Consider the following 11,369-nt stretch of genomic DNA (forward strand, 5'->3'; position numbering starts at 1 on the left):
CATCGTTGTTAGGTTTTTGTGAGATATTTGTCTGCTTGTGATTTTAGAGCATAATTGGTCAAAAATAGCAGCTCTTGGGACTGACAACTCGCCACGTCTACCTGGGTCTTCCCAGCGCTGGGTCTGGTAGACCGACTCCTGAGGGGCCAGCTGCCGCGCAAGCAATATGTCTCGGTACCGGCAATCATCGTCATTCTGATGATAACTGCTGTGGTCACTTCATTGGGATACGAATAGGATGTCGGTTATCACGGCATGCTCTGCCTAACTGACAGTGGCGCTGTTGGCCTTCTGAGGCTCTCAACCTCGTATTCGAGAGCGCTTAGTTTGCGGATGACAATGAGCTCAGAGCCATCGCCGCCTATGCCATAAGCATTATGCAACTCTTAGACCGTGTCTTAGACCAAGCGAGCATTGCTTTTATTTTGAGATTAGAAACTTGGTGTCGTTGTCGAGCTGTTGTTTGCCGACGCTCCCGGCTCAAGTCAGATGAGCCTGTCTTCACTCTTCGGGAAGCTATACTTGCCAACGAAGGGTGAAAGTTCATATTCTAAGGCCGCCTGGGCATTCTTTATAGGTCTCAGGTGTTTTAGGCGGTCTGTAGCTCACTGTAATCACTGGCATCGAACTTCAGTTATAGAGTTTCACCCACCATTACTTCATGCAGATGAGCCTCTCTCTCCAACCTCGGCCCACAAAGACCAGCGGAATTAGCACTTAACCTTGCAGTTGTGGGTGCATGAATATTTACCTATTTATCCTCGGTGCAGTGAGTTTGACCCAACTAGTAGCGAGTTTCCTAGTGGTTGGCAAGTGAAGATTGGTGAAAGAGGAGCCCGATCACTCGAGGAGTGAGCCAGCGACATCTTTCGAGGTGTTACATCGGTTGATGCAGAGAAATGATGATTAACTGGGACAGTTTTTATTTTTAGTTAGCCAGGGTAAATATACACTGAAAGAAAACCATGTTCTACGACTGTGACCCTGGAGTTGAGTCCTCGCCAACTCATGTGAGCTAGCTTACCTATAGGGAGTAAGGTATTTCTTCAGCCGAAGGATGCTCCCAATAGGATTCAAATAATCAGATAGCTGTAATATCCTCTCATTAGCCTTGTCGAGCCCTCGATCGTCCTCTTTTATCACAGCGCAAACGAAAATCCCAGGCTAGCTCAAGAGGTGGTTGACTTGAGAAGTGATGTCGCAGCACTCAACGTGGATTCAATGCGCACAAGGTCTTATCAACGCTGCTCAATGTATAATTGGCGATGGATATTTATGCCAAGCTGCATTTGTCAGAAATCGCGGACAATCTTTCCCACTCCATCGCTCAAAAGTCGGAACAATATCTATAATCCTAGCATCTCCCCCGCGCGTTCTCGCCTACTATCAAACCATGGTGGGCCTCATATCCAGTACTACAAATTCATTGGAAGTTTTCGTAATCACGTACATATCTTTCTGGTGTTACGTGCTTCAACATGCATAAACGCCATCGTGAGACATCTGGCGTAATCAAGTTAGCCCGGTTTCGGAACCAATTGAACCGAGCCCGCCATTTCTTAAGACGACATTTGTCCCTCAACATGTCTCACGGAATCTTGTCTTCTCTATTACGCTTGATTACTTTTGGGACTGGCAATTGCGTCGTCGAGACTCTAGATATGCCTACTCAGATTCGTCGCGTCGCCGTCATTGGCGCTGGCCCCGCTGGTGCTATTGCCACTGATGCCTTGGTCAAGGAGGGAGCCTTTGACACGATTCGTGTCTTTGACCGCCGAGCTGGTGTCGGCGGAACATGGTGAGCTTTTATTACTCTACAAACGCGCATTGGGAGCTCACACGCCTGTCTAGGATTCACACACCACATCTGCCAGCCGGGATCCCCTCCCTAGAAAAGCTGGTTGCTGGGGAAGCTGACACCGCTGTGCCAATTCCAGAGAATCTCCCTGCTGTTACACCTGTCTCCGAGGCTGTTAATAGTAACCAGTACCGCTTCTCGGACACAGCCATTCATGAGAACCTTCACAGCAACATCACGCCCGCCATCATGAGTTTCACCCAAGAGCCATTCCCAGACAAGCTCTCTCAGCGCAGTCTGGACGAGTATGGACCCCAAGCTCCTTTCCGTCACCACACGACAATCCGTGAGTGGATAGAGGGCATCTTCTCTCGAGGTGGCCATGAGAAACTGCTTGAACTGGACACAACAGTTGAGCGCGCTGTCAAGGAGAGTGGTGAGTGGGTGTTGACTCTCCGCAAAGTCGTCAATGGTCGTAACTACTGGTGGCGTGAAACCTTTGACGCCCTCGTCGTTGCATCGGGTCACTATAATGTTCCTTGGTTCCCAGAGGTTGACGGACTCATCGAATTTGACAAGAGGTTCCCCGGGGTTGTTCAGCATAGCAAACATTTCAGGGAAGGGCCCAAGTATACGGGAAAGGTGAGTACACCAAGAAAGCAGACTCATCAGAGAACTAACTTTGGTAGCGTGTCATTGTGGTTGGTGCCTCGGTGTCTTCGCACGAGATCATTCACGAAATCCTTGACTTCACTGAAGGCCCAGTGTACGCATCAATACGTGGCGACCCCATCCCGGCTTTTGGCTGGGAACCCTTTACGCATCCAAAGATATCCATCAAACCCGCAATCAGCCGCCTTGATCCCGAGACGGGGAAAGTTCACTTCACGGATGGCACACAGCTTGACAAGGTGGATCACATCATATACGGAACTGGTTACACCTTTAGCTTCCCGTTCCTACCTGAAGTCCAATCCCGGGTCAAGAATGCCTATCGGCGACTTCCTGGTGTCTATCAACATACGTGGAACATTGAAGACCCAACCCTAACGTTTGTTGGAATGGTATGTCCTCCTTATCTCATAACATGTTTCATAAGCTGACCACACCTATTAGCTCGGAGGCGGCTTCACATTCAGAGCATATGAATGGCAAGCCGTGGCCGTCGCAAGAACGCTTTCTGGAAGAGCCAAGCCTCTACCGTCAGTTCCCGAGCAGCTCGAGTGGGAGCGGAAACGAGTCGCCGAGAAGAAGGGAGGCAAAGATTACTACTCTATTGCTCCAGACTACGACAAGTACCTCGAGTTCCTGAGGGACATTGCTGGGGAACCAGCCGAAGGCACCAATGGCCGAACACTACCTCCTTTCGATCCAAAGTGGTTGGAGATCTGGGCTGGCATGGTAGCTCCCAAACTGGAAGGATGGAGACGCAAGAGAAAGTTGGCCGAGGAAAAGCAGGCATTGAGGTCGAAGCTATAGATCTTACTAAAGGATTTAGTTCAGCTAGAGCATTTTAAGATACACCACCAGACACATGCCACTGATCGCCCACCCTGAAACCCTCTGGGAAGGGGTCAGTAGGGTCCAGCACGATCTGCTTGTAGCTTGAAATCCATGCCCTTCCTTGAATAGTTGGCAACACAGCCTGTCGGTCACCGACTTGAGTGGTTCCTCGAATGTGACTGATGAACTCAGTACCAATGATACTCCTATGCTTGAATACCTCTCCGACCTTCAAGAGACCTCGCGCGTGCAGGACTGCCATCCTGGCACATGTGCCTGTTCCACAAGGGCTCCTATCCAAGCGACCAGGGGAGACAACGACCGTGTTCATGGCAGTTTTGCAATCTTCCTCGTCCTTGAGATCCTCAGTGATGGAAATGACAGTGACACCACGAATGCCGTCGTTTTCGGGATGAATAGGCGTGTGCTTGGCCTTGACGTAATCCTTGACTCGTTCTCCAAGCTCGACCAGCTTAGCTCCGTTGTCGCTTTCAACCTTTAAACCAAGATCAGATGCCTTAACGAAGGCGTACCACATGCCACCCCAAGCGATATCAACGGAAACAACGCCCAGCCCAGGCACGTCAACTTGCAGGTCGAGTGTGTCGACGAAAGATGGGACGTTTTCGACGCTGACGGACTTGCACTTGCCAGCGTCACATTGTGCCTTGACGGTGACCAAGCCTGCAGCCGTATCGAGAGCAAGCTCAGTCACTGGCTCCTTCATAGGAACCATTCCCGTTTCCAACAGTACCGTAGCTGTACACATGGCATTGGATCCGCTCATATGAGCATACTCGGTGCTCTCCATGATCAGGAGACCTGCATCTGCCCTTGGGTCTGTCGGCGGAAGGAGTAGGTTTGTGTTCATGGACGATCGGCCTCGCGGCTCGTTAAGAATGAGTTGTCGCAGAGAATCCTCTTTATCCCGACAATGCACAAGCTTCTCATACATCGTCTTGCCGGGAACATCTCGCACGCCGCCGACAATGACGTCGCCGACTTCACCCTCGGCGTGGCAGCCGACAATAGAGATGTATCGAAGAGTTCGCATGTTGGTGTTTAAACAGGTTTGTCAGAAACGAGTAGGAATGGTTCAATTACGATGATGATTTAACTTGACAATCCAGGATTAGAGTTTAGAAGACATGTCGATTAAAATACTCGTCCTCGTTATCATATAGATACCATTTACGCGGTGACTTGCCCCTTCCGACATGCCGAGCCGTGATAGCGCTTGAGTGAGAGTCGGTGTTTGATGCCGATGTGTCGGAATGATTGGCCAAATGTGCCTATCCAGCTTCCAGAAACCTTCAAAATATTCCCGGGATCAAAGGCCGATTCTGGAATTGACGCGGCGCAGATCGATTTTACTGTCACGCGGACTGGGCCGAGTCACGGATATAAGAGACGAGTCAGATGCAGGAACTGAGCCGAGTCACCTTTAGTGTCAAATGTTTTCAGTTGCTGACTTAATGAGATGGGTTCCAACAATATCTTGGAGTTGAAGTTTCCTGGAAGCATATGTCCAATCGGTACTTGCGGCATTTTATAAAAAGAATCTCGGGATAGATAGATATATTGTGTCCCACTCAGTCTATCATTGAACCGGTCTACTCAGCCAGCTTCAAAGAAGCAGCCTCCGCCTTGACAACTGCAACTACATCATCAAAGATATCCTTCTCCACCGGCTCCCAGTCCAATACCTTGCGAGCCCTGATAGCTCGGCTGCGAGAGTTGGTTCCCCAAAAGAAAGAAGCATAAGGCCACACCTTGTCCGCATCCTCAACACTCAAACTCTCCACCTTCTCATCCTTCCAAAGACCCTGCGCCTTTGCCTCCTTGGCAATCTTCTCCGCAATGGCTTTCCAGCTAAAGTCTCCGTTCTCGACAAAGTAGTATCCAGTCGACCCCCAGTCAGCCTTGCCTCCACCCTGGGCAGCGGCCTCGACAAGCTTCAGCCACAACTTGGATAAGTCGTGCACATGAACAGAGTTCCAGATATTCTCGCCTCCTTGCACAGTGATAGCAGCACCCCTCTTCAAGCTATGCAACGCTAGCTCAGGAACCTGGATGCTTCTCTGATTACCAGGGCCCCGACCCGGACCGTAGATAGTAGGGGGGCAAACGATGGCAGTTTTACTGCCGATACCAAGAATAGCCAGGTCAACTTCTCTGTGAGGCGCATTCTCAGGAGGCGAGGTGACAACGCCAACGCCATCCCAGTCGTCAAACACCTGGTCCCTCTTGATACCATAAGTCTCATCGTTCAAGTCAGGGTAGCAGATAATGTCGGCTCCAGATAAGTGAATGACAAACCCTGCATCATCCTTGGTCTTGCGTGAAATTCCCTCAGCTATAGCCTTGGCAGCGGCCTCGTGCTCGCAACTGGCCCAGTGGCAGGTAATATCCGCCTTGGAGACTTGCTCGGCAAGCAGCTCAGAATTGTCTAGATCGCCGTAGACTAGCTTAACCGAGGGATACTGGCTAGTGACCAGGCCACCCTTCTCCTTGGTTCGAACAAGCGCGGTAATTTCGTACTCGGGATGCGCCTTTACCAGCGTGTGGAGGCCATCACCACCGATGTAGCCAGTCGCACCAGTCCTAGACAGGAATCAGTTTGATTAAACTCTCAGGGGGGGTCAAAGATTATCAAGATTACAGGAAGATCTTGGTCATGTTCGCGTTAATTTCAAACTTGCAGCTATTGTCTTATACAGACCATCCATATTTAGATGGGCTGATGAAGCCATGATATACCCATGAGTGTTTAAACCGCGCCGCAGCGGGGGCATTTGTAAGCGACAATCTCGCCCTTGGATCGTTTGTCCAAAATAGTGCGATTACAAATGCCGCCTACTTTTAGATCTTGGCTTCGCAATTAATTTCCTAATGTGGATCTGGGGTAGACTCACAGGGCTGGGATTTCGGGGGGCAGGAAGTGGAGGCCATGTTTGAGAGGTATTGGATTTGTCATGTTGTGACTGATTGTCTTGAGCTTCAGACACTGTTGTCAGGAGTCGTTCGTTTAGAGACGACTCCTGTGTCTTGGTTGCGTCTTTTTCGGAGCTTCCTGGTAGAGCTTAGTCCATACATGTTAATACAGTATGAATCCAACTACATGAGAAAGGGGGAGAGTGCCTTTGATTCTTTCAGGGCAGATGTGGCATGTAGGGTCCAACGGCTGTTAGATCGGGGTATTCTTCAACTACCGGCACCAACCGTTGTGATAACAAAGGCTGGGGCAAAGAATGAAGGCATCAGCGATGTGAAGCTCATCCCGGACTATCTCAATTAGCCCTAGATATACGAAAAATATTAACTTTTAACTTTTACATGACTACCCCAGTTGCAGTCCCCGTTCGTATGCGAATACCCCGACAGAGCTTGGGCCCGTGGTAGATCTACGTTGTGATGGTGGCATGTACGGCATTTTGCTTGATTCTATCACCATTATGAAACTGTGTCTGTTGAGATGAGAAATGTTTTGATCAGGCTGCTGTCTCTTCACGTCACTTGTCAACTATAACAACCCATGACAGGTTCAGGGCCCATAGAGTGCAGAAAATGGTATCTAGACCATATTACCGAATATAATTAAACAAGCAGGTCAACAATCTACCTATTATCCAACGCCAAATACAATGCCACACCTTTCCTAGGGAAGACCTGCCTTCTTCCTCCTTCGGCTCCTGCCATCATGATCAAGATGGCTTCCACAGTAACAAGAACGCCAATTAGCCCGACGAGGAATATCAGTGCCCGATACGTCAACACAAGGCAACGTCGATGCCTAGGCTGACGAAGTCTCCAATGCGGGAGAGGCCAGACACCTAGCCATTCCCCTGCCGAGATGCATCCAAGACAACAAATATCAAACAATTAAAAAAGGATTTCCTGAGTGCAATGTAGTTTCCCTAATTTTACCCCAAAAGAAAGAAGAAGAAAGTTCATAGACACGTTGACTGGTGGTGCACATCGCTCTATCTTCTCGCGATGCAGCACATGATGCCGGTTCGGCCAATGTACCAGAGGAAACCGGCGAAGCGAATGATGGACAGCACAGCTGTTGCGTAGAGGAGGAATCGGAAGTACATGGGCGTTCGCACGTCGGCGGCTTTCTGCAAGGTTGTTAGTGCTGTTTGAGAGGTGGAAATGGGGGAGGCTTACGGAGACGCCGAGGGTGATGAAATCGTCCGTCGTGACAAAGACGATCAGGACAATGTTGCAAAGCAACCAGAGAATAACCAGGCCAGTTCGGAAGGACTTGTACGAATCCTCCACGTCCTTCTTCTCAGGTTCTTCCTGGTTCATTTCGCTCATAGGGGCCAGAGCTCGCCAGACGGTCTTTTCGAATTTGCTGTCGATATCCTCCTGTTCCTGCTCGATTTCTTCAACGACGGCCTCCTTTTCATTCTTGATGACCTTGGCAGAAGGAAGAGCTTCAGCGGTATCAGAGCCCTTGGTTCCCCACGAAACGTCGTGCCAGTTGTTGAAGGCGTACACCATCAGGATGTTGATGTAGGTCGACATGAGAATCATGTACTGAGGGAACGAGTGGAACATGTGCCACGGGTCGAGATAGAGGAAGGAGGCGATGTAGTTGAGACCGTAGATGGTGACAAGCGCGATGACGATCAGACCGGCAATACCAGAACCGCCGCCAAAGAAACTATCCCAAAAGGCCTGTCCGGATGCGAAGGAGATCTGTTCCTCGATCGGCGTGGTGGTGAAGGCTCGGTAGACGAGGTAACCGGTAAGGACGAGGAGATATAGCTGGATGAGACCGAAAACCATGAAGGATGCAATGTAGCTGTACTTGGATCCTTTGGGTCTGTTTCCGAGGGCAAGGACGAATTGCAGAACCAGGAAGGCGACGTAGATGTACTTGATCAAGACGTTGACGATGGGCGTTGCTGTATCACCGAATGGCCATCCGTGGTATCCAGAGAGAACCTGAGGCGTGCCGACAAGCTTCATGATGATGGTTGTCGTCAAGTAATACGCAGCCAGCGAAAACCAACTGAACAAGACGTTGAAGAAGTTGTAAAGGAGTTGAATGTGTAGGAAAAAGAGCCGGATGATGCTATGACCAGATCGGTACAGTCGTCCAAAATGCATCAGAGAATAGAGAGATGCAGCAAAAGATCCGTTGAGCCATCTTCGTCGTTGACTGATAAATTCAGCTGCGCCCTCTGGCACGTCGGTCTCGCCCTTGGACGCCTTGACGTAGTTGAGATGCCACTTCTGACTCGCCTTGGCGACCAATTCGAAGCAGAGGATTCTGTCCTCGGCAAGGAACATGTTCTTCTTGAAAATGTTCATGCCGTCGATTCCCTTCTTGCCCAGCTGCTTAGAAAGCGTATGGTCTCCGTGGAAATACTGTTCCAGCGGTCGACCCATGATGGCGCGGAAGCGGTAGGCGGAAAAGGCACCGGGGAGGACACTCACGTAGCCAAAGGCGCTTTCTAGGGGTTTATCGAGCACGTTGGAAATCTTGTACTCGAAATTCTGCACCGCGACGAGGGGGTTTAGGAGGTTGATGCCTCGCTTACCCAACATGGCGTGGATCTCTCCACAGGCTCCGCCAAGGTCGCGATCGTTGTAAAAGGCTTCCCACAGAGACAACAAGGCTCTCGGACCGGGCTTCGTTCCAGCGTCGATGAGGATAGCGACCTCGGGGTTCAAAATGCGACCAAATGCGTTAAACAGCCATCGATGCGAATTAATCTTTTTGCTGTTCTTCTGCTTGAGACAGAAGATGAACTGCACGGGCGGGAGGTTACGGTGCGGCTTGTCGTGCGAAGGTCGGACGAGCTGTTGATCGGGCGTGACTGAGATTTGACTCGTGTACTCAAAGATGTGAGCAACTGTTTCCTTTCCGTTGACGTCCTTTTTGATGACGCCGTCTTGGTAGATGCCGACCGTGGCCAGCACGTCAAAGACGTTTTTATCGACCTTGTCGATACCGTCAAAGACGAGACAGACGACAATCTTTTGCCACGCGGGGCCTCCCTTGTTCCAGAACTTGGAGCGCTTGAGGTTCACAATGTCTCGGATGTTTTGCATCGTTCCGTGGAGCGTGCGGGCGAGGAGCACCTTGTCCTCGTTGTAATACGTGATGGCGATCAATAGCTCTGTGTGGCGGTTGTACATGCGCGGGCGGAGGTTGAAGCCGTTGCGCAGGGTGAAATCGTTGGGATCGCACGTGGCAGCCGTGTAGCGCATCTTTGTGAATTCCTCCTGCACGCTCCCCGGGGCGTCCCTGTACCGCGGCTCGATTGCGTTCTTGATGGCGCTGGGGACGGGGTAGTCGATGCTCAGGACGGAACCCTGGACGAGCTTGACCTTGCGGGTTCGCGATCGGGTGAGGCCGCGGGTGAGGGGCTGCTGCTGCTGTCGCTCCATCCAGCTCTCCTCCGGGTCGTGGAACGCCGAGTCTGGACGTCCCTGCACAAAGCCTGGCACCGAGAGGGTCTCATTCTGGTCAAAAGACTGCATGGTGGCAGCTCTTCGAATGACCGAGAGTCTCGACTCTGCCAATCTCGAAGCCTCGACGTCATATTCCGAGTTCGGGGACCCCAGGCGATTGGGGTCATGGCCGTAACCGCCAAAGCCGCCGTGGCCGTAGGGATCATGGAGGAGATCTCGAGAAGAGTCGTTTTCCCCGGGTACAGGATCGTTGATACCTGGAGGTGGTGTAATGTTGCCAAAGTCGGTTGCTGGAGGTTGATTCATGCCATGATGGGTACCGGGAGGTGTAAACTGGTCGTATACGGGCGAGTATGGGTCGTGTAAGGGCTGCAAGGGCTGGCGGGTGGGATCGCCGGGTTCTTCGGGCGGCGGGCCACCAAAATGGTACTGGAAGAGGAATTGTCAATGTGAATGGCCTCATAAATTTATTACTCTGCTCCAAACTCACAGCCTGTCCCGCTGGGAGATCCTGCATCTCCCGCGGCGCATCATAATTTGGCTGGCCGTGCTCGTTAAAGGCCATGATGGACGCTGGTAGACCCCGTCAAAAGTAGCTTAGCTTGAGAGCATGCGATGACGGATTTACCGGGAGCTTCGGGAAGTGGGAAAAGAGTCAAAAAACGAACGACGACGACGATGGAAGATGGGAATTATCTTGATCCCCCTGGTGAAACGAGAGGACACGGTAGTACGTAACAAACAGGTCTACACACAGACACAGACAAAGAAAAAACAAGAATTTTTTTGTTCAATCGAGAAGAGGTCTGAGAAAGAAAAAACACTGGGGATCCTGATCCTTATTGTCAATGATCTGCCCTGCCGCGTAACGTAGCTCCCCACCAAAAGCTACCTCTACAAACTCTGGTTGGCCCGGGTCAACCGATACTGACGTCGGAGTCAGGCTGAGCACAGTTTACAAAAGTCATGGAGATTCCTTCCAAGTCAGCAAACACTGTGGGAAAAAGGCAAGATTCAAGAAAATAGAACGAGAAGCCTATTTTTAGCAAGGGTAGGTCTGCTGTTGGCCGTGTTGTGTGACAAAGCCTCGTATCGCGCAACTACCGCTGCAGCATCCACTTCTTTTTGGCGATCCCATGGCCCATCATGCTACGGCAAGGCCCTGTTGATGGCCCAGTAATTCAGGGCCATGAGTGTTTACCCCTGTCTCGTCCCGCTGTGACGTGTTTACGTCAGTGACCCGACCGTTTTCCCTTCCCTGCGAGGCCAGACGTTTGAGGTAGATGCGATCGGCGGTCAGGGCACACTCCACCTTGACTCCGTACAAATACAGTTAACTTCCAGGACCTTTACCCCACGCCAGCTGGCAGTACCAGTCCAAAATAGAAGGGGAGAGAAGCGAGACATTTTCTCGGGTCTGTCGGTGCCTTGCTTGCACAGCACAACACAGCACAGTCAGATTTATTCATCACCACTGATGGCTGAGCTTTCGCTCTGTCTCTCTGTGGCTTTTTGTTGCGACCGCTCGTGGCGACCAAAAGAAACGACGTACCCCGGAAAAGTGCACTTTGTGTGCCGTCTCCCTCTCCTGTTCTCTTGCATGACCCACGCAACGACCAGGTCAGACAAAAAAGCA

General features: G+C 51.0%; 4 protein-coding genes across 4 annotated transcripts; 1 reads left to right on the plus strand and 3 right to left on the minus strand.

The window, feature by feature from the left end:
• Positions 1 to 1,583: 1,583 nt before the first annotated feature.
• Positions 1,584 to 3,277, plus strand: LRP88_01992 (uncharacterized protein; the record flags this gene model as incomplete). The annotated part of the gene is made up of 4 exons (XM_083238663.1): positions 1,584 to 1,798; positions 1,852 to 2,440; positions 2,488 to 2,862; positions 2,915 to 3,277. 4 exons carry the CDS (start codon positions 1,584 to 1,586, stop codon positions 3,275 to 3,277), a joined length of 1,542 nt encoding a protein of 513 aa, XP_083105771.1.
• Positions 3,278 to 3,311: 34 nt separating this feature from the next.
• LRP88_01993 (proline racemase family protein) lies at positions 3,312 to 4,355 on the minus strand (the record flags this gene model as incomplete). Its single annotated transcript, XM_083238664.1, has 1 exon — positions 3,312 to 4,355. The coding sequence occupies one exon, from the start codon at positions 4,353 to 4,355 to the stop codon at positions 3,312 to 3,314; it is 1,044 nt and encodes a 347-aa protein (XP_083105772.1).
• A 559-nt stretch (positions 4,356 to 4,914) lies between these two features.
• On the minus strand, positions 4,915 to 6,278 carry LRP88_01994 (uncharacterized protein; the record flags this gene model as incomplete). Its single annotated transcript, XM_083238665.1, has 2 exons — positions 4,915 to 5,905; positions 6,217 to 6,278. The coding sequence occupies 2 exons, from the start codon at positions 6,276 to 6,278 to the stop codon at positions 4,915 to 4,917; spliced, it is 1,053 nt and encodes a 350-aa protein (XP_083105773.1).
• A 1,006-nt stretch (positions 6,279 to 7,284) lies between these two features.
• On the minus strand, positions 7,285 to 10,298 carry LRP88_01995 (chitin synthase class III; the record flags this gene model as incomplete). Its single annotated transcript, XM_083238666.1, has 3 exons — positions 7,285 to 7,422; positions 7,472 to 10,162; positions 10,224 to 10,298. 3 exons carry the CDS (start codon positions 10,296 to 10,298, stop codon positions 7,285 to 7,287), a joined length of 2,904 nt encoding a protein of 967 aa, XP_083105774.1.
• Between the last annotated feature and the right edge of the window lie 1,071 nt (positions 10,299 to 11,369).

Source organism: Fusarium phalaenopsidis (genome assembly GCF_050370095.1).
Source record: "Fusarium phalaenopsidis strain FUZ10S chromosome Unknown contig_32282, whole genome shotgun sequence".
Taxonomy (NCBI): domain Eukaryota; kingdom Fungi; phylum Ascomycota; class Sordariomycetes; order Hypocreales; family Nectriaceae; genus Fusarium; species Fusarium phalaenopsidis.